At 41.8% G+C, this 26,428-nt stretch overlaps 1 protein-coding gene and 1 long non-coding RNA gene across 2 annotated transcripts in view; one reads left to right on the plus strand and one right to left on the minus strand.

Moving 5' to 3' along the window:
- The first annotated feature begins 458 nt into the window (after positions 1-458).
- LOC149469708 (uncharacterized) overlaps positions 459-26,428 on the plus strand; it is a 41,432-nt gene continuing 15,462 nt past the window's right edge. The window contains exon 1 of the long non-coding RNA XR_016311528.1: positions 459-554. This is a non-coding gene — a long non-coding RNA (uncharacterized LOC149469708). The remainder of the gene's footprint in view (positions 555-26,428) is intronic.
- On the minus strand, positions 19,626-20,619 carry LOC149469709 (olfactory receptor 13G1-like). The gene is given in 2 exon segments (XM_089668763.1): positions 19,626-19,685; positions 19,735-20,619. Coding segments are annotated over 2 exon segments (942 nt in total). The 5' UTR covers positions 20,617-20,619.

The following is a 26,428-nucleotide window of genomic DNA, read 5'->3' on the forward strand; positions in this document are numbered from 1 at the left end:
CGTGTGTGATCGGGAAGAGGGGCGGGCTCGGCTATGTTTGGGAAGGTGTGCAGGCTTGGCTGTCTTCGGAAGGGGGATGTGGGCTCGGCTGTGTTCTGGAAGGGGGGGCGGCCTTGTGTGTGCTCGGGCGGCTCGGCTGTGCTCGGGCAGGGGACGGCTTGGCTGTGCTCGGGCGGGGGGAAGGCTCGGCAGTGCTCGGGCGGGGGGACGGGTCGCCTGTGCTTGGGCGGGCACAACTGTGTTCAGGAGGAGGGGGCAGACTCGTTTGTGCTCGGACGGGGCGGCATTCTCATGTATGCTGGATCGGGCATGGCTCGGCTGTGTTCAGACGGTGGGGCGGCTTGCCATGCCACTGCCCTGTGTTGTCACTGTCAGCTCTAGTGGGGGCGGGGAAAGCACGTGATTGGTTGCCAGGACATCAGCAGTCCTAGCAAACAATCAGGTGCTTGCCCCGCCCCCAGGCCATGACATTCAGAGGAGGAGGAGGGCGGCAAGGACAAGACTTCTCCCAGCTCGTGTAGCTGCCTGGAGGAATGACTGGAATGGACTATGAGGTAAGGGTCCATTTTTGGGGAACCAAATTAAAGAGAATGGGCTCTAGGAACCCTGATGTAAGGTGGGGGACTCTGAAGACCATGATGTATAGGGAGACCCTTATGTATTGGGAGCACTTTTGGGACCCTGATGTAACGGAAGAGGGGAACGATGGGGACCCTTATTTAAGGAGGGGGATCTGGGTCTCTGGGGGACCCTGATGTATGGGGAGGGTCTATGGGTGGGGGGACTCTGGAGACCACGATGTAAAGGTGGACCCTGATGTATTGGTGGGGACTCTAGGGACCCTGATGTAACTGGTAGGGACTATGGGGACCCAGATTTAAGGAGGGGGGCTCTGGGGGACCATGATGTAAAGGAAATGCCTATGGGGATCCTGATGTAAGGTGGGGGGGACTCTGGAGACCATGATGTAAGGGATTGACCTTGATGTATTGGGGGAGGGGACTTTTAGGATTCTAATGTAAGGAGGGAGGACACTGGGAAACCTAATTTAAGGAGGGGGCTCTGGGGAACTCTGACACATAAGGTAGGGGGACTCAGGAGACCATGATTTAAAGGGGGATCCTGATTTATTTGGAGGGGGTTTGGACCCTAATGTTGAGGGGGGACTCCGGGGACCCTGATTTAAGGAGGGGGAACGTGGGGACCCTGATGCAAGGGGAGGGGTTGTGGGGACCCTCTTCTGTATCCCGTCTGCAGTCTCGGACCGTCTCCTGTATCCTGTCCTTAGTCTCTGACCGTCTCCTGGGGTGGAGCTCTAATAGGAAGAGGTGGAGCCTAAAGTGGAAGGGGTGGAGTTTACAGATGAAGGTGTAGGCCAAATTTAGATGGAGGGCGCGATTTTAGTCTTGCCTAGGGCAGCACAAAACCAAAATACACCACTGCTCAGGGAGCTGATCAATTGTTTGGAGCCCTGGAAAGACTGTCTTTCCCCAGGAAGGAGAGTTCCCAGTCTCAGAAGGGCTGTTGTCCCTGCGGCTTCTTAAAGCAGAACTACACTGTTTCTGAACAACTACAAACCAAAAGTTCTATTTAATTCATCTTTAATATTCAAAGCAAATTCACCCATCCATCTATGTCTCCATGCTTTATTTTGCTGAGAAATACCTCCTTTAACAATTATGGCTATCTTGAGTAAGGGCAGGTTAACCTCCCTAGCGGTCTAACTAATCAATATTTTTGAATGTCAAAGCAGTACATTGTTTTGCATAGAAATTTGTTATTTTATATTGTAGGCCTGTAATTCTTAGGAATAACTCACTTAAATCTGTCCAAACAAGAGTCTAGTAAACATCCCAGGTATGATAAAGTTTGAAACACAAAATCATAAATTATAATATAATAAATAATTTTAAAAGATAATAAAATAATAATAAATTTAATTCAATAATGTAATCAAACCAAAAACACTGAAATTTGAAAAAGAGCACCAAGTTCGAACATCAATGAGCTCAGTTGCAAAATCGTTTTCAGTGTCTGATGACAAATTTCCCCATGAATCATTATCGCTCAATTCTGCAAGTGGTTCTAATTTACTATCACTGTTTTCTAGCTGGTCTAAAACCGCTATTAACCTAAAGGGACATTTTTTGGATTCCATGAACGTTCTCAAGTTTCCAGGCAGAAAGAACAGGAAAAATGCAGGCAGGGCACTGGACAAAGCACTAGAGACAAAATTTAGGTGAAATGGTTTGATACAGTAATGTAATACTAACAGATTACAGTGTATTGTGTGTATGTCATATTTTTACTTTTTTGAACTCTTTAGGCCTGTTACCTGAGTTTTTAAAAGTCCCCCAGCAGGGGGAATGGCTCTGAGTAACTTACCAATACGCTGTTTAGGGAGGGGTCATTTGGGCGAACTCTGAATTAGAACCAACATCTGTCATAATCCATGATATGAAACATAGGGGAAAACCAGATCTGTTAAAAATGTTATCTTGTTTGTGCTTCTGGGGAATGCCTTGAACTCTTGAGAAGGTTCTGCCATCCTTCCCCGAGGTGTGAAATCACATAGGTCCCTTGGACAGAGAGGCTGCTGTCTCTATGGGGGGGCTTTGTAGCGCTGGGCCCCCTGCTGCTCCAGCCTGCCAGCAACTTTTAACACTTACACATCTGTCCCTGTGCCTCTCAGGAAGGGAGGGGGTAGGAAAAAAAGGATTGAGGAATACTTCTAAAAAAAATGGGGAACTCCACGTCCAACTCTGATGAGCAAGTTTGCTACACCTCCCCCTCAGGTAGTTGCCAGGGAGGGGACTACAAGTCCCCTCCTGACGCAACCGACCTCTGTCCAGAGGTTCCTCTTGGGTCGTCCTGGTACCGCTGCACTGCGGGAGAACCGAATTCCGTCTGAAAAGGAAGCCGTTCTCCCCAGCAACACTGCTGGGCCGACCAAGTGAGTGGTCACGGGTGGGTACCGGTCGGCTGTGGCGATCCGAATACCGTGGCAACTGCCGGGGTGCCCACCTGTTCACAAAACACTTCGGCTCAGGGGTGTCATTTGCTAACATATTAATATGTAGCTTCTTGTCGAGGTAGAGAAGGAGATTTCCCTCCCCTATCTTCTTCCTCAGGCTTAGGACTACATCTGGCCTGAAGGTAGTAGCGCCTGTGTGCACCGGAACCGGACAAACGAATTCTGGACCTCGCCTCCCAGTGGTGTCTACCGGTACCTTCATCCAAGATGGACAGTCCTCGTTACCTGCTAGCATCCAGGACACCAGTTCCTCCAGTTTCCTGTCTGCTAGATCAGTCACAGGTCCAGCTGAGCCATGATCGTCGCATCCAGGCGTCTTACCGTAGCCAGCTGCACCCACAACTGACGTAACCTGCTTTTTGGCCTGGGGAGCCGACCAGGCTACAACTGCCTCAGTCTCCCCATGCCCAGACCTCTGGGGGTCTCTTCTTATCGGTGTGTTCCTAAACTAAACCACTGACATGCCCCTCTGACAGTTACCCTTCTCGACTGTCAGACTAGGCACAGGCAGTTGGTTCCTTACTAGTGACAGGGGCCCAAGTTGCCCTTCCCAGACAGGGCCGAACACCGCAAGGCCCCTAAAGTTGGCAACTGCACTTTGTCCCGCTCCACATTGCAGGCCATTCCTGATCGCTGGAGAGGCGGTCGGTGTGTTCTCAACCCCAACTAGCTTTCCCATGGATTCAGGCAAGCCACATGGGGTAGTGAAGGCTGGCTTGTCCTGAGCCTGCTGTGTTAGAGAAGGTGGCCCATACCCCTTGCTCAGGTCCATGATGGTAAAACAGCGGGCACCCTCCGGAAGCTCTATGTCCTCATGGCTCCTGGGCATGGGGCAGGCCACAACCACAGGGCTGGCGCTCAGATTTCCAAGGTCCTCAAAAAGCTTGGTCATCGGATCCTGCTTGAAGACCGTGACTACCGGGGATGCCCAGACTCTAGCTGACCCCTGGATTCTCGACTGTGCCATTCCCTTGGTCTCTGTGGCCCAGTCAGCCTGCACCTTCTGAATCCAGACACCATCTATCAGAGGCCTGGCCAGCAGCTCCGAAACCTGAGTGGCAAGGAAGGGTGATTGGATCTGGGCCCTGCAGCCCTCTCTCTGTAATCCAAGCATCAACCCCCCTTGCACTCGTAATCCAAGCATGCTGTCACTGCCCATGACACATGTTTGTCTGCCTGTTGACACACCGGGACACATGAGATCACATAACAGGCTCCTAGGCTCCCAGCCCCCAGTGACTAGGCCAGTAGTCCTGTCAGGCCTGTGTTGACTCTTCCCAGCAGAGGAATTCACACCTAGCCCTGGACTGAAATCTCCATATAAATGGCTTTCCAGAGCTGCCTTACTCGTGGGACTACAAGTCCCAGCTAGCTCATCTCTGAAGCTCCTTTGAGAATTGCTTTTCAGGGCTGCCTGAAGCGTGGAACTACAAGTGCCAGTCGGCTGTTGTGTACCCTCCTTAGCAGGGCAACTCACAGCTAGCGGACTTCTGAAGTTCCTTTGGGAATCACTTTTCAGTGCTGCCTGAGGCATGGAACTACAAGTCCCAGCCAGCTGTTGTGTACCCTTCTTAGCAGGGCAACTCACAGCTAGCTCACCTCTGAAGCTCCTTTGAGTGGGTGACCCCCAACACTGAAAATGCATCCTTTGTTTCATCATGAATATCACAATCATTGTTAGCATTACCAACCTTACCATCAACAATACTGACATTATCAACGACATTACTGACTTCACTATCAAGGTTACTGACATTATTAATGACATTCCTGACTTTACTATCAATGTTACTGACATTAGTGATATCACCCCCATTGTCATCACAACGATTATCAACAGTCACGTTCATAATACCAATGACACATGAGTTCAATACCTCCCCAGGCAAGGGGATTTCTTCTTGTTCTCCAGCTAATGGAGAATCCTGTAGCCCCACTCCATTCCCAGCCTCCTCCCTCTGTCCATCCACAGGCGGCCCAGACATTACCCAAACATCTGCACACAGTACCTTGGCAGGTCCAGAGAGTTCCAGGGGGCCCTTCCGGGTATTCTCGGCAGGGGCATAATAAGAAACAAGAGTGCCTAGATCAGCACCCAACAAAACAGGTGTGGGCAGTTCATCTGAGACCCCCACCTCTCTCATCCCCCTTCCCACACTCCAATCTAGGAATACCTTTGCACAGGGTATGCGTGAACGGGTCCCCCCAACTCCTGTGAGGGTAAGGAACTTTCCTGGGATGAGGTTCCTTGGCTCAATCAGCTCTGGCCGAATCAAGGTGACTTCTGCCCCGGTGTCCCGGAAACCAGTTACAGACCGGTTGCCCACGGTAACGGGCTGCAAGTTGGTAGGGGTTACCCGCATCTTCCTGCGAACGAACAGCACAGAAGAAGAGTTGCTGGCTGGCTGGCCAGATGATGTCGTCTGCTTCTGCTCAGGACACTGCGTCCTGAGATGTCCGGCTTTCCCACAGGCGAAACATCTGCGGGTGTCAGGCAGGAATGGCTTGGCTCCAAGCGCTGCAGGGATGGGCGGAGGTGAAGCTTGTCTCACTGAAGTAGGAGAGGTTGCTAGGGATGATTTCCCCCCTTTCCAGCTGTTTGGAGGAGCCTTGCGAGGGTCAGGCACCCACGTGTGGATGAAGGTATCTGCCAGATCTGCTGCAGCTTTAGTAGATGCTGGCTCCCTCTCCAAGACAAACTGTCTGACGTCTGCCGGGCAAATGTGCAAGAGCTGATCTCGTATCATGAGGTCCTCCAAAGATTCATAGGAATCAGCTTTCAGTCCCTTAGTCCACTGTCGGAATGTGGTGCGTAAGCGACTTGCCACATCCGTGTAAGAGTCCCCAGGTCCTTTCTGCATGGACCGGAACCGCTTGTGGTATACTTCCGGGGTCATCTGGTTCTTCCGGATGATGGCATCTTTTAAAATTTCACAATCATCATCTTGCCCCTCTGGCAATTCAACAAACGCGTCCAGGGCCTTGCCTCGTAGCCCTGGTGTCAGGTACCGAGCCCATTGAGCGGGGGGCACATGGTACTGATGGCACGTTTTTTCAAAGGACAGTAAGTACGTGTCAATGTCACTGTCCTTTTCCATCACTGGAAACTTGGCTGCGCCCATGGAAAGAGTGGCATCCCTGTGATCTAGGGAACCGAGGTTCTGACCCGTTCGCTGTGGCTGGAGTCTTGCCATCTCCAGCTTGTGCCGACGATCAGCTTCCCTCTCAGCCTGGTGTTCCTCTCTGTCCGCCGCTGCTTGGCGTTCCGCAGTTTCTCTGTCAGCCTGGCGTTCAAGGAACCTCAGGTATGCCCCCAGATCTCTCTCCATGAGGCGTTTCAGGGCTTCCTGCATCTGAGGAGGATCTCTGCTGATTACAGGCACTCCGGTGCTGGTGCGCTGAGGCGGTGGTGTGACAATAACATTTGGTGATCTTCCAGTGTCAGTCTCTGTATGCTCATCCTGTGAGGCCGCCACTGGAAATGTGGGTAGCGGGAACTTCTTCATGTTCAAGTTCCCCCGAGTTCTGATCTGCTCGGATATCATACTCCACTAGATCACTAATCAAATCTTCACGATTTTTGTGACCGACGTCCAATCCTCGTGAGGTACATGCTGCCTTCAAATCACCTTTGCTCATTTTCTCGTATTCTGCTACACCAGGCATAATTGCAAGCAAAGATAGAATAGGAAAGTAGGAAAAGGAAGGAGCTGTTGCTATATGTCTCTCTCTCTCTCTCTCTCTCTATATATATATATATTTATATATATGTAAAATATGCACCGCTTGTTTCTAAGGACTGTTTCCACAAAGGTTACAATCCTTCAGTGCAGAGCCAATTTTTAACACTGCACTGAAGCTCTTCATGCAATTATCCCATGTACGCTGCCAACAATATGTCACGGACGCACGATCGCCACCCTCAACATGCGACAATCGCACGACCGCGACCAACTATACGTCACGCCCGTGGCGTCAGACCCCGGACCGGCCGATCTAAAACCGCGGTGTGACGCGCATCACAACGCCACACTCAGCTGCGCCCTGCACAACGATTGTCCACCTAATAGTACGCAATCGACGCATCGGCAGCCTGAATGCGCTTGTTACTGGGTCGGGTTAATTACGCAACTAACCGTCTACTGCCACCACCACTTTTTGTACAGAGAAAGGGGAAACTCTCTTTATCAAATATACACTGTAATGGTTGAAATGTCGCCTGTCCAATACAGTCACCGCAGGCCGATTGGGCAGAGGATTAAACAAACACAGTAGTGTCTCTTCAAAGGCAGGAATTCGTGAATTGCAAGTAAGCGCTTAGAAACAGTTTAACGCTTTCAGAAAGAAAGATTTATTACTAAATGAGTCAAACAGGTGCAATAAAATATTTACAAAGAAGATGTAACTAGATATATATATTTATATATAAAAACAGCATAGCACAACAAAGAGATAACAGGGAGAAGTTAAAAGGTTAAGTTACTTGCCATGTTAAGCCTTGAGGTAGCAGATTCAAGTTACAGAGCGAAGGGTCTTTGATCTCCTGCTGTTACGATGTTAAAATTGGGAGATGTCTTTAGCTTAACTCTTTAGGCCTGTTACCTGAGTTTTTAAAAGTCCCCCAGCAGGGGGAATGGCTCTGAGTAACTGACCAATATGCTGTTTAGGGAGGGGTCAGTCGGGCGAACTCTGAATTAGAACCAACATCTGTCATAATCCATGATATGAAACATAGGGGAAAACCAGATCTGTTAAAAATGTTATCTTGTTTGTGCTTCTGAGGAATGCCTTGAACTCTTGAGAAGGTTCTGCCATCCTTCCCCGAGGTGTGAAATCACATAGGTCCCTTGGACAGAGAGGCTGCTGTCTCTATGGGGGGGCTTTGTAGCGCTGGGCCCCCTGCTGCTCCAGCCTGCCAGCAACCTTTAACACTTACACATCTGTCCCTGTGCCTCTCAGGAAGGGAGGGAGTAGGAAATAAAGGATTGAGGAATACTTCTAATGAAAAAGGGGAACTCCGCGTCCAACTCTGATGAGCAAGTTTGCTACAGGGATTACCGCTAGGAAGGTTAATCATGTATCATTTACTTTCTGGAATTCATCTGTCCTTAGCTCAGACATGTAGGCAGGAAGATGTGCTTATGTGAGAAAATACTTCCTCCCCTCCTGAAGACTCCTGCAATATATGACATCATTTGCCTTGGCATGGGAACTAGGAAGTAACTAGAAATGTAAAAAAAAGTTTAAAACAAGTAAATATAATATACTTTCCTATCTACTAATGTTAGAAGCATAAAGATTTAAAACAGGTAATGTTGATTGAAAGAGTAAATTCCACTTTAAGGATTAAGTTGCTGCTTCTAGATGGTGCACCCTAACCCTAACAGCCTTGGCTTGTGGACAGGGATGTTGCTTGCCCCTGATAGCTGCACAGGAACCACTTTTGCCACTCCTTTTGGGCCTCCTAGACGTTATGTTGTTAATGTGGGGCTATTATTAGCAACTATGCCAAGAGCTGTATGTGGGGGATGTGGTGATTGGGTACACTGGAAACTGTGGTTCTTTTGTGGACTAAATTGAACCACAGAAATATGTGGTGATTCGCTACAAGGAAGAGACAGCTTTTGTGGTGTCACAAACAAATTCACACTTGCAGTTGCTGCTGCTAACCGTGTCAAAAATGTTCACAATGTAATAAAAGATCCTAACAAAATTAAACCAAAATAAAATAGAGCTGAAAAAAATAACTAAAAAACCCAAACATTAACCCTTAGGCCCCTTTCACATGGGCGATTCGATCAGGTCTGCCTGACAGTTTTTCAAGCGGACCTGATTGGATGGTCCATGTATCCCGATGGACCAGTGGGTGTAAACAGACTGGTGTCCGTTTACATCTACTTACCTCCAATCTGTGCTGGTCCACTAAAATAACCCAAAACAAAAACACAGAAGGGGATCTGTCCCCCTCCATCTAGGCAGATCGGAGGGCAGTCGGAGGTAAATGGACAGCTGATCTGTTTACACCCGACCTCCCATAGAGCAGAGCAAATTCATCATAAACTGAGCGGATATGGACCTGTCATCCACACAGCAGAGCATAAGAGCAGCAGACAAATCCCCTGCTGAGAAAAGTGGATTCTGCCTGTGTGAAAGGGGCCTTAAACACTACATTAGATTTTTATTTTTTTAAATGCAGAAAAAAGTAAATGCTATAGACAAATGAAGAGAAAAAAAATAAACATCCCGAAAAACAACAAGATGGAAAAGCAGCACAATAGAGGTTGTTCCTGACAAACCAGCAAAACATAACTAAATAACAAATAAAAGTAGTCCTAAAAAGAACTGTTGAGTCTTATGAAAGCACATTGAGTGCAGGTGGCCTTACACTCAACTATCCTTAGCCACACAAACTGCATTTTTATTGTAAAGTATCACTTACAACATGCAGCACTGAGCATAGTGCTGTACATAGCACTTTATAGCTGTAATAGTAGACAATATAATACAGAGCTGAGTTATCCAGAATATAAATAAAAGTCAATCATAATCTGCACATTGCAGTAGGGGCGCTATAGAGCCATAATGCAGAGTGTCCATTGAAGATGGTTAAAGTCCTTGGAATGCTGAAGGTAGCGGCTGCCTTCCTTTAGCGTGTTGCCAACTCTAAATAACAGGACAGAAGAGAAAAGAAGGAGGCGCCGACTAAGTGCAGTATATTAGTAAGCGATTTATTGACACAAGATAAAAACCACTCACAAGAGGAAATATAAAACAGAGCTCATCAGTGAATCCATGGGCCGCTCCTTACCGTCCCGCAGGAAAAATGCCAGCCACGATCCTAGGGGGTCCTGGGTGTGGAAATGGACACAGGGCTGATGGCAGGTCCAGGAAACTTTGTGCCAACCAGCACAGAATGCGCCGGCAGAAGTGACGTCACGGGAAATGTGGGAGGACTGGATCACAGAGACACACAGGCTATGCGCTACAGGCCTGGGAGTATACTCCAAAAGTTGAGAATGACTTGTCTTTGTCCTTGGGGGCAGAAGAAAAATGAAGGACATCTGCTGGGAAAGAAACTTGGCCCTCTGGATTAATGATACCTTCCAAGTTCTTCCCACCACTTTTTTTCTTGTGATGGCAATTAGTTTTTTTCATGATGACTGCTGGCTCTAAACAGGCAGCTTCTGTGGACAAGTACAAAGTGTTTATGGTTGCCAGTAGATGGTTAGGCCCATGGATTCACAGATGAGCACTGTTTTATATTTACTCTTTTGTTTTTTATCCTGTGTCATTAAATTGCTTACTAATCTACTGCACTTAGTCGGCACTTCCTTCTTTTCTCTTCTATAGCTGTAACACTACACTGCAGACTCCCTCTCCCTATCCTGTCCCTATCCTATCCCTATCCTGTCCCTCACACTAAACTCTCAAACACTGACAAAGCTCTGCTGGCATTGAAGCCTTTTATAGTCTGTGGACCCCAGTTTTGTTAAAAACCATCATTGGCCAAAGTCTTGTAACCAACCAAGAAAAGCAAAGTATGCCAGATTTGGCACAGTGCATGCCCTATGTGAGATCTGGTGTGACTTGTTATTGTTCAATAACACTGATGATGTAGCCTTTCTAGAGGGGCAAGTTTGAGGCTGTGACTATGTCACCAGTGCCTTTTGGAAAACCAGAGAGTGAAACAAAAATGTTTGATTCTACAAAATTTAGGCATATTCAGGGATGTGCATACAGAGCTGCATGAAAAAGAGCAAAAAAGGGCGCACTGTCCTCGTGCATTACCGTGATAAAAAATAATTTATTGAAAATGACAAAAGTATATACTCACAAACCAAGAGTCATGTATACAAACAAGGAACCATTGTGACAGTCCCAGCAAATGGTTGTCTTGAAACAGGGTATGCTAACGCGGAGATGAATTCCTTTCCTCAGAGCTCATGCATACAGAACTGCATGCATCATGGATTTTTGTGATTGGAGGTACAGGTCCACGTTAACATCCACAGTGGATCTTTTTTCACAGAGCAAAAAGGGGGAGGCTGACAGGTGTTAAGAAGGTGACACTGCTGAATGCATGCTTTTTTTGACAGCCGAATAGGATATTTTGATTTTGATTACACACCTAATGTTTGGCTTGCAGTTGCGCTGTAGTCCTATTCACTTGAACAGGCTAGTGGTACTGCCTTCCAAACGTGAGGGGGAATCATTTTTGATACAGCATATGTATACCTTCATGTGGCTGTTCTCCCAGCTTAAGGGGGTAGTTTGGGTGGTTAAAAATGCTACTGAGCTGCCTATATTTACTGCCCCACCTACAGCAAGTGTAAATTAACTTAAACATTTTGATTAATTATTCCAGCACTCAAAGCGTTAACATTTGCCTGCTTACTTAGCAGTGGTAGACTGATTTACTTAGGCTTAGGCTGAGTCATTTTTTATAGGTTCAACCAGTGAGTTGAACAACAAACAAAAAGAATTACCCCATCCACACATTTGGTATGGATGAGGGAATCCCCTACTAAGCTATTGTATTTTGACAGCGGGGAGACTTCCCCACTGTACTGATCAATGCTAGTGGCGCAGATTGAGCAGGGAAAATCCAACAGGCTGGTTATACAGACCTGTACATTGATTTCTGTACAACCAGCCTGCCATTACATGGATTTAAATTCAGCTGGTCCCTTCTGAATTTCGAACCATGTATGGCCGGCTTTAGTCTGCAGTCTTATGCTGCAGTCCTGTCTCACAGTGGATGCTTGTTTCTTTGCTAAATAAAAGTGGTTCATGAACTACCTTGGAATGCCTCCATTTGAAGAACACTATGGGGTTGATTTACTAAAACTGGAGAGTGCAAAATCTGGTGCAGTTCTGCCTAGAAACCAATCAACTTCCAGGTTTATTTTTTTCAAAGCTTAATTTAACAAGCTGAAGTTAGAAGCTGATTGGCTACCATGCACAGCTACACCAGATTTTGCACTCCCCAGTTTTAGTAAATCAACCACCTTGTGGTTCATGTCCAGTCTGCATCAAACAATGGGGGGACCAGGAGATTAACACTATTCGAAGTGTTGGAAAACTTCAGTGGAGGATCACCTCTTGAGTAGAACAGAGTTTGGAGGTGCAGGTAATGGTAAAGGTTAAGTTCAGTTAACAGATCAAAGTTTTCCAGAAAGCTGGAACTTTCATTTCATAGCAGGTTTTCGATATGATAATCTTTATTTATTTTTTTTCTCTTACAGAAATTTTACATATGGTAAGTAGAAAACAAACAACAACTATGCACCAGCCCATTTTTTAGAGGAGGACAGGGTCCGCAAAAGAAGCATCCAACCAGAGGAAAGAGAGGAGGCAAGAGGGTCAACAAACCCAAAAAAACGGAAGATGTAAAAGGGAAAGGAATTTTCAATCTGAGTGATACTATATTATCACCTCAAGAATTAAATCTACTAGATAGAGGTTTGAAATTTGCACCTGAAAATAAACTTAACAAATTTCAAACCTATATTGATGTACAAAAATTTGTGAGGCAAATATCTCTGAAAAAATATTTTATGAATAATCCTGTAGAACGCAATTATTCCAAAGAGACATTTAATTCAAATCTTAGGAATGCCTCGTTATATAATCCTCCTCCACAATCCCAAAATCATGTGAACATATTTAAAGATATGGTATTGAAGGATCTCGCTGCGATTAAAATTAAAGATAACTACAAATATGATAATACGAGAATGGCTATAGATTCCCTCTTGAAGAAAAAGGATCTAGTCATACGTCCGGCTGACAAGGGTGGAGGTGTAGTAGTATTAAACAAAAAGGATTATATACAAGAGGTATATAATATACTGAGTGATAACAATACATATCATCTGTTACGGAGTGATCCCTTAAAACAGTATAAGAAATCTCTTAAATCTCTCATTAAACAGGGATTTGATGATCATATTTTAAATAAAAAAGAGAGAGATTTTTTATGCCCCACCTGTCCAAGATTGCCTATTATGTATATACTCCCTAAGATGCATAAAAGCCTTACACATCCCCCGGGGAGACCAATCATTAGTGGGATAGGCTCTTTATGTTCAAAAGTAGGACAATATATAGACCACTTTTTACAGCCGTTAGTCACTAAAACTCCTTCCTACCTTAGGGACACTAAGCAGGTCCTTCAAGACATTAAGAACTTAACCACAGAACCTTCCACATTTTTAGTGACGGCAGATGTCGCATCATTATATTCGAATATTAAACATGATGATGGTATGCAAGCGGTTGAATTTTATTTAAGGGATCTTAATGGAATGCCTACCTCACAGAAAGTTTTTATTCTGGATCTTTTACAGTTTGCAATGACCAAAAACTACTTTTGGTTTGATGGGAAATTTTATCTACAGACCACTGGTGTCGCTATGGGAGCGAAGTTCGCTCCCAGCCTGGCCAATTTATTTATGGCCAGGTGGGAAGAAGATATCATTTATTCCCGCGACTGGCCTGAGTTATATTTTTATAGAAGGTACATTGATGATATCTTATTAATTTGGAAAGGAGACGAACAGGCACTTATTAATTTTTTTATTACTTTGAATAATAACACACAAAATATTAAATTGACTTATGAATATAGCACAGTAAGTATCAACTTTTTAGATTTAACATTAATAAATTATGAAGGGTCCATTATTACTAAATCTTTTTTTAAACAAACTGACCGTAATGGTTATATTCCGGTCAACAGCTGCCACCATCCGGCATGGCTCTCTAACATTCCTAAGGGCCAGTTTTTAAGGATTCGCCGCAACTGTACAAATCTTGAAACGTATTTTGCTCAAGCAGATATATTAAAAGAGAGATTCATCGAAAAAGGTTATGATGAATCCTCACTCACATGCACTTTAACATCGGTTGCTAATATGAATAGAGATTTGATGTTTAGTAATAATATGGGACAGCAATCTGCTAAGGTTTGTCCATTTGTCACAACATTTTCGTCCCAGTATAAAAGTGTCACAAAGATTATTAGAAATAATTGGAAAATTCTTTTGGCAGACCCAGTGCTTACAAAAATCTTACCATCCAGACCAGAGATTACATTTAGAAAAGCTATTTCTTTGAGAAACAGAATAGCGCCTAATGTAATAAACCCTCCTCCTAATATCCAGCTTTTTAATGGCTTAGTGGGTTTCTTTCCATGTAACAAATGTGTAATCTGCACTTGTAGTAGCCAGAGAAAAAGGAGGATTGATCAATTTGCCTCTACATCTACTAATAAGCGATATGACATTAGGAGCTTTATATCATGTAATACTAGATATGTGGTATATTTACTCCAATGTCCGTGTTCTAAACAATATATAGGCCGCACTACAAGAAGGTTGCGAGACCGTCTGAGGGAACACGTTTATAATATAAAACGTGGATTTAAGGAACATTCTCTTTCAAAGCACTATAGGCTTTGCCACAATAGTGACCCATCATCGCTCAAATTTACAGCTATAGATATTGTACATCACCATTGGAGGGGTATTAATAAGAAAAAAGCTGTTTCTCAACTGGAGACAAAGTGGATATTTGAGATGGGATCTATGCATCCCAGAGGGTTAAACGTTGATATAGATATCAACTGTTTTATAGACAACAGCTGACATTTTGAATTACGTTTTTATGTCCAGCTTTATCTCCAATTTTTATCTCCATTTTTTATCTCCATTTTCATCTCCATTTTCTGATTCGTATAGATTCAAAGATCTCTGTGTACCTTTTATATTTTATCTTTTGATTTTATCTTTTGATTCTTCACATATATATTTGTATATACATATATATATGTATGGTTTTGGTCATTGTGATTTTAAATCTTTTAATATTTTATTTTTAACAATTTTAGTATTTTGATATACATTTTTTATAACCAATATAGAGTATTTTCAGGGCATTATGCATACTTTGGTTATTATTTATTAAAGATTTACATTCTATATGCATATATCATGACATGTATTGAATATTAATTACAGTTTTAAGATGTGTTATGAAGTTACTATTGAGTTTATTTATATTCCATATTCATTGTTGTTTATATTATAATATGTTTGTCATCTACATCACCATGATTTACCTACAATGAGTTTATATACTCCTTGTTTTGATAAGGAGCTTTTACCATTATATATATTCCGAATTGATCCCGCACATGCGCAGTGGTTCGTCGACAACGGCATGTATTAACTCATTTATTTATTTTTTTGTATTCATAGTGACGGACCTTAGAGTTCAGGAAGCTCTGGTACCGCTTATTGAAGGTTTATGTAAACCTTTTGAATTTATTGTAAGTTTCCCTGGTGATTCAGTCACACTCACAGATGACTGTGAAAATGGCGCCCGCGCATGTGAGATCATATTGGTCTCCGGCAATATGGCGCCTGATATGGAGACATATCTCTTATGGAAAATGGCGCGGCCGTAATGCGCATGCGCCATTTACGGTTTTTAATGGACGCTGTCACACAAGGACGCTGAGGCTTATTCCCTTTTTGATGATGTGCGGTTAGCACGAAACGCGTCAGGGTAGGAGCTACAGCGTCATTACCTTCTTGCCGCCGGCACCATGGAGGTCCCGGCGGCCATCTTTTAATCTACCTCATGGTCAGTGTTTGTTTTTGTTCATTTATCCCCACCTATGTATACTGCTTAGAATAAAATCTTTTAAAACGGTATCACGCTATTGGTCTCCTTTCTTTGTGGCCCTTGGTGAGTCACATATCACCTGTAGAGCCATCTCTGAGAGAGACTGTGGATTACCATCAATATCCAGCGGGTGGAGGAATACCTGATTTGACCTGACCTTAAAGAGCTACCAGAGGATTTTTCAGAGATATATTTATCTCTAAATGCGCAGTTACGCTGTGCATCTGGTGAGTGCACAGCCTTATCCTTTCTCACGTTCACCGCATGGAATCAGCACTTTGAAGGAGAGAAATTACCACAAAGACTGTTTTTTGCACTGCATGTTACTCTGTTTATTGTTCACGTTAATCACCTATGATCACCATATTGATACCTTGGATAATTTCCATTTTCTTTTCATTACTTGTGATATAGCGCCGCATCTTTTATATTATATGCTTTTGTAAGGTTTATTGGTATCCTTTTTGATGCTGTGGCTGCTTTATTTTTTCTAGCGCTCGCAACTTCTTTTACATTTGCTTAGAAAACAAACCTAATTGCTATGTACCACTAAGAATGTATTGGAGGGCATTATAAAGTTAGCTGCCAAAATATTGCATTGTCAGCCTTACATCTAGGCCATGGGTGTCAAACTGGTGGCCCTCCAGATGTTGCCAAACAACAAGTCCCATGAGGCATTGCAAGATTGACAGCTACAAGCATGACTCCCACAGGCAGACAGGCATGATGGAACTTATAGTTTTGCAACTGATCTAGGCCATTGTGTGTTCTGCAATATACTCATTCTATCCATATGGAGAGGGATGAAATGTGGTACAAAACTGAATTAAATTGTTGTAGTCTGATAGCACTGTTCAACAGGTAAAAAGTTTTGGGCATAAAATTAGCTAATCTTACATAATTTTGGGGTGCTGAAAACGAAAATGACCCTAAAAAATGTTGATTGGCTCTAGTTTCCATGATATATTTACCCATCTAATGACGTAAGCCATTCAAAATTATGATGCAACTTCAGCTGCATATTGCGCAATTGATACTGGTGACCAATAGAAAATTGCATGTATACTGAGATGATGCAATATTAGCCTTTAATTGCATCACTTCACTGCATAAAAGCTGCAGTATCTGTAGCTGATTGTAGTTCCACAGCGTCTTTACATTTCGTTTTATGCTTATATAGGCTACTCAGTAATGCCTCGAACTTGTGTGAATAAAGCAGATAATTTCTGCTATATCTGCGGTGAAATAACTTTTATCTCACAAAAAAGGAGGATAACAGGAATGATTAAGAAAGCCTACAACTTGTATTTTTGCTGCAAGATAGGAGACCAGGACAAGAGCTGGGCACCACATATTTGCTGCAATTCTTGTGGGACGGCACTGGAGCAATGGTTGAATGGAAAAAAGGCATCTATGCCTTTCGCTGTGCCAATGATTTGGAGAGAGCCAACAGATCATGTTAGTAATTGTTACTTTTGTATGGTGCCTCCAACAAAAGGGCCAAATAAGAAGAAAAAGTTATCTGTGCACTATCCAAATATTCCATCGGCAATACGTCCAGTTCCTCATGGAGAGGGGCTACCAATTCCTAAAGCACCAGAATCCTTTGTGGTTGAGTCAAGTGAGGAAGAACCTGAAGCGTGTAGTCATCAACTGTCAACCTCACATGACCCAGACTTTCTTCCATCCACACCCACTGAACCACACCTCATTACACAAGTGGAATTGAGCGATTTTATCAGAGACCTGGATCTTCCGAAGAACAAGGCAGAGCTTTTGGGGTCAAGACTACAACAGCGGAATCTCCTAGCAAGTGATGTTCGTACGTCTTTCTACCGTCATCGTCAGAAAGATCTGGTCCCATTCTTCGTCCAGGAAGGTGATATTGCTGTATGTAACAATGTTCATGGTTTAATCTCAGCCATCGGCGTATGCTATGATCCCGATGAGTGGAGGCTGTTCATTGATGCTTCAAAGGCGAGTCTTAAAGCTGTTTTGCTCCATAATGGCAATCAGCTGCCGTCAGTTCCAGTTGCTTACGCAGTTTCAATGAAAGAAACGTATGAAAACTTGAAAGAGCTTTTAAGGTGCATCAACTATGATGAACATCAATGGTCGATTTGTGGTGACCTGAAGGTGATTGCTATCCTACTTGGACTTCAAGGTGGATATACAAAGTACTGCTGCTTCCTCTGTGAGTGGGACAGTCGTGCGAGAGAAATGCACTATGCCAAAAGAGACTGGCCATTACGCCAGTCATTGCAGCCTGGAGAAAAAAATGTTAACTATCCAGCACTTGTAGACAGCAATAAGATCTTATTACCTCCATTACACATCAAGTTGGGATTAATGAAAAACTTTGTTAAGGCAATGGACAAGAATAAAGCAGGTTTGAAGTACCTGATTAGCAAATTTCCAGCACTTAGTGCTGCAAAAATAAATGAAGGAGTCTTTGTTGGGCCACAGATTCGTAAACTTATTCATGATGATGAGTTTCTTTCTCTGTTGCGTGGAAAGGAAAAGGCTGCCTGGACAGCATTTGTATCAGTGACATCAAATTTTCTTGGAAACAATAAAACACCAGACTACAAGAAAGTGGTAGAAAAACTCATCCAGACTTACAGAAATCTGGGTTGCAACATGTCTCTAAAAATTAATTTTCTACATTCGCATCTGGATTTTTTCCCACCAAACTGTGGAGCAGTGAGTGATGAACACAGAGAGCGCTTCCATCAAGACATTGCAGCTATGGAAAGAAGATATCAAGGTAAATGGAGCCCATCAATGCTTGCTGACTATTGCTGGACAGTTGTAAGAGATAGCCCTTTCCTCGAATACAAGAGAAAAGCCAAGAGAAGCAAAACCGACACAAACTGAAGACAAAACTAGTGAGAATCCTAAGTATTAAAATGATTCAACTTAGCTTATGGCTATAATTTTTCTTGGTAATCCTATGCAATATATTATGCCATTTAGGCTTTGTTATGTAGTCAATATCACTTGCTTTATATTTGTGGAAAGACATCTATCTATATAATTATTGTGCATTATGTAGTCATTACGCCTATAGTAGAAAACTTTCCGTTTACAGAAAAACTAGAGCCAATTGACAAATTTCATTGTTATATTTGAACTCAGAATGTGAAATTCATTAAGAAATGGATCCTTTTGTTTCCAAAACTGGCAAAAAATAAAAATTTGTTGAACAGTGTAGTAAGATGTTCAATCCAGTTTCAAATTAAGACTTCAAGGTCTGGAAAAAATTGTTATCCATTGCTCTTTGATATGACTGTCTTGATCTGAATCAAAAAGGGACATAACCTAGAAATCCTATTTCTCATTGCTTAGTTTTTATGGGGTCTTCTCTAATGTTCTCAATATGATAGGATGTTCTCAATTTCTCAAGAATAGTTAATAGAGGATTGGACAGATATGCAATGTCAAGTTAGATGTACCTGCATGAATATGCGTTAGGCATTCCATTATATGGCAGATATTTTGGACATGACTGCTGATTTTAAAAATGATGGCAGACATGTGTGACAGAATAAGTGATGCAAATTAGCCCCCCTAAATTGTAGCTATATAAAGAAACTGGTGGTCACCTCCCACTATGCAATACAATCATTAAATCAACAATTTATTGTTGTTAACATGGGAATTTACTTTACTAGCTGATATGTAGTAAAGAGGTTTCTGCCTAAATGTTGGTAATTTGCACCTTCTCTCCACACCCACTTATCCTCACCTTTTGTGGACCTATAAGGTATGCAAGATCCTGGTGCCCATCAACGCAGGGTAGTTTTCAGGTCAATATTTTTTATCAGGTAAAGTATTTTTCTCAAGCATACGTTAACCACATATCTGCTGGCAACATACATTTTAATTTTTTAGGAAATGTTTAAGAATCTTTGTGAACATACTGGCCAAAATCATAAGAGTTCCTGAAATAAGGGAAGATACTAATGCATAGTGATTCATTTTTGAAAAATCGTCTTTTTGCAAAATGTCTTATTAATGGCATTAATCACCTCCTTATTCCTGAGGCTCTATATAATGGGATTTAACACTGGAGATGCAATGGCATACAGAGCTGATACAACTTTGTCAGCTTCTAAGTGGTTGCTGAAGGCAGGTCGTACATAGGTGTAGATGACTCCTCCATAAAAGATAGTTACTACAGTAACGTGGGAGGCACAGGTTGAGAAGGCCTTCTTTTTTTTCTCGGCAGAAGGAATTTTCATAATGGTAGAAATTATGTATGTATAGGAAATAACAGTCAGAATAAAACATATCATTCCCAGCAGAACATCAGATGCTACAATGACTATGTCATTAACATATGTGTCAGAATTTGCCAGCTTTAAAACTGGAGGAATTTCACAGAAAAAATGGTCAATGATATTTTGCTCCCTAAATCTGAGTTTCAGTATAAGGCATGTATGAGTCATTGAGTTCACAGAGGCAATGATCCAAGCAGCTCCTGCCAAACATACACATGTTGTCCTGCTCATTATTGTTTTGTATCGTAAAGGGAAACATATTGCCACATATCTGTCATATGCCATAACGGTCAGAAGAATCAGTTCAGTGCTTAAAGCAGCAGTGAATAGATATAACTGAGAGATACAGCCAGAATAAGAAATTGACTTCTCATCTATCACAAGTATCTCAAGCATCTTAGGAATAGCAGCCGTTGTGCAACAAATGTCCAGTATGGAAAGATTTATAAGAAAGAAATACATTGGAGTGTGAAGACGAGAATCTGAACTGATAACAACTGATATTAAAATATTTCCAACAAAGGCCATCATGTAAATCAGTAAGAATATGATAAAGAAAAGAGGTTGGAGATTTGGGAAGTGGGAGAGCCCTACCAAAAGGAACTGCATGGATGAAGTTTGCTTCATTTTGGATGACAAGATTTATTCCTGAAAAACATAAACAGACATATAGACCATATATACACCCAGAATAAAAATATTTTGCAAACAATTATATTCTATTTGATTTCTTACATGTTCAAGAACAGAAAAAAATATGTAAAAGGATAAGTGACTGGTGGTCACAGACTTCTGCAGTGTGATGCATTGAGGATACGAATATATTGATGAGGGGTAGGTGCTTTGCATGGTAGAACATTCACACATTGATACATCTACAGTAGATCTTTAGAGACATCTTTGGTAGCATGCACTGGTATGAATTTTAATTGTCATGTACATACAGTACATCTTATGTATCTAATCACGGTCAGCAAACACCAAGTCATCTTAGCTCCCACCATGAGCAGAAGTAGATTCTATGTGCAAATTTACATATAAGTGTACCTATTTTTTATTACAAATATTCATATAGCACTGCCAATTTAAGCAGCACTATACATACAGTACATTCACGTCACTCCTTGCCCTCATGGACCTTATAATCTAGGTCCCTATCTCATATGAAAACATACTAGGATAAATTTAGATGGAGCCAATTAATTTACCTGTAGTGTCATTGGAGTGTGGGAAGAAACCTACACAAACATAGATACATGCAGATAGTGTCCTTGCTGGAATTTGAACCACGGACCAAGTAGTGCAAAGCAGAAGCGCTGACCATTAGGACAGTGTGCTTTTCCTTGGTGATTTGATATTTGTATGTGAGGAAAAAAGTGTTGTAACACGTTATGTAAGAAAAACATCAATCTTGCATTTTAACTATGAATCATGAGTAAATTTGTTAAATAATTTAAATAATTATTGCTATACCTTTGATCATTCTTGTGCAGCTGACCTGGACATAAAAAATAATGGCTGTCCAAAGTGCATGTACATAGTGTGTGATGTTGTGCACGTTTGTGTGTAAGAATATAGGCCACTGAGTGCCCACTGCAGACTACAAGAAAGCATAAACACTGGACAGGTTGGGAACTAAGTCTGCATTTGAAGTATTTTTTATTGTTACTATCTATGGTGAGGAGAGGGTATGTACATGGGCGGTGGGAGGAGGATTTCAAAGAGTGCATACTCTTCAACTTTCAGCTCTTTAAAATTCCCTAGCAGTATGTAAAGCTCCTTTTTTGGGATATCCCATTCAAGGCTATAAAAATACATATTTACATGCATTTAAAGAGTTGTTAAACATTAAAAAAATGGTTAAACTATACAACCACTTCCAGAGCTCAGATGTCTACCCAAGTCAAATGTGTAAATGCCTGTGAATAGCAACAGATGGACATCAATCAGGAATGCCCAGATGTTGCAGCCCTTCTCAGATCAGGGGATCCAGTAGACAACTATAAAAAAAACACACAAGAGGGTGCAAATGCCTAGCCCATTACCAGAGATTTATTGCGTAAAAACTCAGAAGATAACAAATTGCTACTCACAAAAGTAGAACATTAAAAGCATTACGAATGTAAGACAACATTCAGTGCTGGCAATGCAGCCCTAGCACTGGATGTTGAGTTGCATTTGTAATGCCGTCAGTCAGTGCCACCTATCAGTGCCCATAATTGTTGCATATCAGTGCCCATCATTGTTGCATATCAGTGCCGCCTATCAGTGCCCATCATTATTGCATATTAGTGGCAGCTCATCAGTGCCCCCTATCAGTGCCCGTCAGTGCTGCCTGTCAGTGTAGCCTCATCAATGCACATCAGTGAAGGAGAAAAATTAACTGTTTGCAAAATTGTATCATAGAAAAACTTTTTTTGTGTATAGCGCAAAAATAAAACACCCAGCAGCGAGTACATGCCACCAAAGAAAGCTCTATTTGTGTGAAAAAAAAATGATAAAAATGTCATATGGGTACAGTGTTGCATGACCGCGCTATGTCATTCAAAGTGTGACAGCGCTGAAAGCTGAAAATTGGCCTGGGCAGGAAAGGGGGTAAAAGTGCCCGGTATTGAAGTGGTTAATGTATGCCAATCTAGAGACAGGTGCATAGTGAGAGCTGTGATATATTTGAAAGAAATAGCTGCAGGTTTGTGTACAATGAGGGCGACAAAGGGTTGCAAGGGAAATACTGTAGAGAACTGTACTATAGCAAAACCTAGCGTTATTTTATTTTTAAACCACGTTCTCAGGTGCACACAACACCCATTCACAAACGAAATGGCTTATCCAGCACTTTTCTCAGGACACGTTTGACATAAAATTTTTTATTGGGTCTGCCCTGATGGCCTAGGTTTTTCCTCGTAATTTATTAAACCCTTTCAACTGGCAGGTTTTGCTAAGGCAGATCATTCTTTTTGCACATTCATGCATGTCCTGCATTTCCTTCAAATGACCACAGTGTTTCGCCGCTGTATTTTTGATTTTGTTGAAAGAGTTGGATTTATCTAGAGGAAGATAGCTGGTAAAAAGCAGTTGGGATCCTGCGGATGCTGGCTACATCATGCCTTCCATGCTTCAATAGTAGTCAGCACTGAAGGGATAAGTAGATATGGTGCTCTTGGCCACCTGAGGGGGAATAAATTAAGGGCTTCATGAGAGTTTAGAATAGCAGCTTACAGCATGGATGCTGAGTTGCTGGTATCTTGGTTAAGCAACCAGCTCACAGTCAGAAGATTGGTAGTCATTATCTATGGAAGTCTGGCATTGTGCCCCTTCCTGTAAGGTGAGTCCTGGTGAGTGTAGATGGTTTTAATCAGGAGGCTTGTGCGCCCCAGAGGGAAGTGGTCAATAGCTGGGTAAGATTTTAAAGAAAGGTTTTAGGTATTCAAGCTAGGGATTTTCAAACGTTGTAGGTAGAGTTAACCCCTTGATGCCAACGTCACAGAAATATGTGGCCTCACAGAACTGGGCTTTTTGCCATGGGGCTGCATATTTGCGTACCTGTCTTTGTGCTAGGAGCACACCACACAGCACACTCCCATCACAAAGACCAGGGTGTCACTGAGAGCCCTGGGTCCCATTGTGAGGATCAGGACCCAGGACTCCCGATTCTGGGTCACATGATTGCTGTGATAGCCTCTGATTGGCTATCACAGTGATCAGTCAGTGTACAGCCCAGCCCCCTTGTTTTTTTCCTCTCTCTATGAATGGAGGAGAGAGATACACTGTATCTCTCTAACTCCTGTTAGAGAAATATTTGTTAAAATAAATAAATAAATAAATATATATATATATATATATATATATATATATATATATATAAAGATCTAGTTCAGTGCCAGGGTAAGTGTTTGGGTCAAGTTCAGGGTCAAAGGTCAGGATTTTTTTTTTTAAATTGGATTTAGTGTCAGTTAGTGTCAATGTCAGTGTGTTTTAGGTAAAAAAAACAAACTGCGTACTATTGTTTCTGGGCTGTACTACGGGTACAAACAACAAATAACATACACATATATGGTATCGCTGCGATTGCCAAGAGCTGGAAAATATATTTTGGGTTGTTCTTTGGTGGTAGGTTATGGTAGTAACAAGAAACACACAGCTAAATTTAAAAAATGATTTTTTTTACTATTCTGGGCTAGTTTTCCTTTACCATTTACCACCGAATGAAAGCCCAGTTTGTCCTGAAAAAAACGCGGTATAATTCACCTGGTTGTACAAAGTAGTTGTGATGATATGTACGGTTTTACTAACACATGTCAACGTTGCAAAATTGTGCTTAGCATTAAGATTTGTTTTACCCTTAGGCTTGAACGTGTTAAGCAAGATTTTCATCTTGATCAGATTGATACACCTAATTAGCATGAAGGGCAGGCTTCTCCATACTTTCAGTTTTGCCTTTATTCCTTGGAGTACTGGCAACAAATTCAAGGTAATTGTGATCAGTGGGTTTAGTTGTCACCACAATGCCTAGGTAGGTAACATTCGTGACCCCTTGTAATTATACAGTATCGTCTGCTGCATATCTGGTTCCAGGATTGACTGAGAAGATTGACACAGAAATTCTAGTGAAATCATTTAGTACCCACAATGGTCTTTGCAAGGAGGACCCAATATAATTTAGAAAAAAAAGAAGGTCATCTGCATACAGGGTTACCCTGTCCTCTAACCAGTCCACTTTTAGGTCTGTTGTATTTGGTGTGACCCAAAGAGGTATATTGCTAAATTACAGGGTAATTCTAGATGCAAAAATGTGCAATATTTAATGTTTTTTAGTAAGAGAAGAGGACATTTATTTGTACTTTTGTCTACAGGATTAGTATATCATTAATGAAAACAATAGATGTCTGGTATGGGGCATAGACTCAATTGTTTGAGCTTCTGCATGTTTATAAGGCATGAACTTTGTAAAAAGAAAAAAAAATAAGTCAGATATTTTTAAAAATTTTCTACAGCCATGGCCCTTCCAAAGATCATCTCTGACATTGATTTGGAAAATGGACAGCAACAACCTGCATATGTACACCACCTGATTTCATCTGAGTTGTTTATGGAGTGGTTTATGGAGTATTTCATTTTCTCCAACAATCAATACATTTTTGTCTGCTGTGACAAAATTTTAACATAACAATCTGTAAATTTGTATCATTTTTTGATTTATTATGAAATTACAAATAAAGTATAATAGAAAGTAAGCTACATGATATACTGTATGTTAATTTGCACAAGTTTGCGCGATTAAAATATATGCTTGGATGTGGGCAGTTTACTATTATTAACCAAAACACAAACAATAAATGGTAAAAAGAATTTACACTTACAATATTTATATCCAATTATATTATTTACATTTTATCAAATAATGAATATGTAAGTAAATATGTCATCACAGATGTTACATTTTTAATTTATAATTCTTCTGGCTGGATGAAAAAAAAAAATCTATCTGCACATGACCTGTGGAATACTGGAAAATCTACTAACCTGTGTGTTCTGATGAGTCACTTCTGTGTAATAAATGGAAAATTGGTAAAATGTGGACAGTATATATAGCTCACTACATTAAAAGATATTTAGTCTTTCCTCTGTGTCATTCCCAGTGCACTGGGAACAAAAAGGGAAACAAATGGCTTTACAAATATAATTGACCAGTGTAAATCTCTGCTATAATTTGAATTTGCGTAAGAAAGGGAATAGTACCATTCCCATAATTGTTACATAATAACATGTTTTTCTAGATATTATGACAAACATAGGCACTTAAAGAAGCTCTCCAATTTAAAAAAAAATCTTAAAGGCGACCAGTTACATATTGGCATTTGTAATACCTATTTCTCTGATTTTAATCTGTTATAATACAGTAGTTCAGCCTTATGTCTGAGGAATATTTGTGTGTGCTTTAAATATTTTCTATTTTCTCCCCGTCAAAGCAAAAACCACTCCAGCTCAGAGAGTGAGACTGGTCAGAAATGATGAAAAGGTGATGTCTGCTAATTTTTATGCACAATTACAGGCACAAAGAAACCAAGACTTTTGTTTCTCATTCAAAGGCATTTTGTTACCTTAATATCTGCTATAAAATGCCAGTGGCAACTATGCCCTGGAGTCGAATGTGAAGTATCTGACTCCTTAATAACTCCACCAGCTGCCTGCCCGTTGCTGCTTTTATTGAGTGAGGTTGATGATGTTACTGATTTTTACTAGGTATTAATCTTCTAAACACTGAACGTAGACTGTAAATACGTAGCAGCTTTCTTCTATACATATACATATGTGATACCACTTATTGAATTTTACTTATATCTCATAGTTTAGCTTCACACCACAGAAAAAAGTGAGAGGGCCGCATGCAGCCCATAAATCATCAGATTGACTTGCTTGA

This window comes from Staurois parvus, unplaced genomic scaffold, assembly GCF_062004578.1.
Source record: "Staurois parvus isolate SC_StPar_1 unplaced genomic scaffold, SC_StPar_1.0 ptg000062l, whole genome shotgun sequence".
NCBI lineage: Eukaryota > Metazoa > Chordata > Amphibia > Anura > Ranidae > Staurois > Staurois parvus.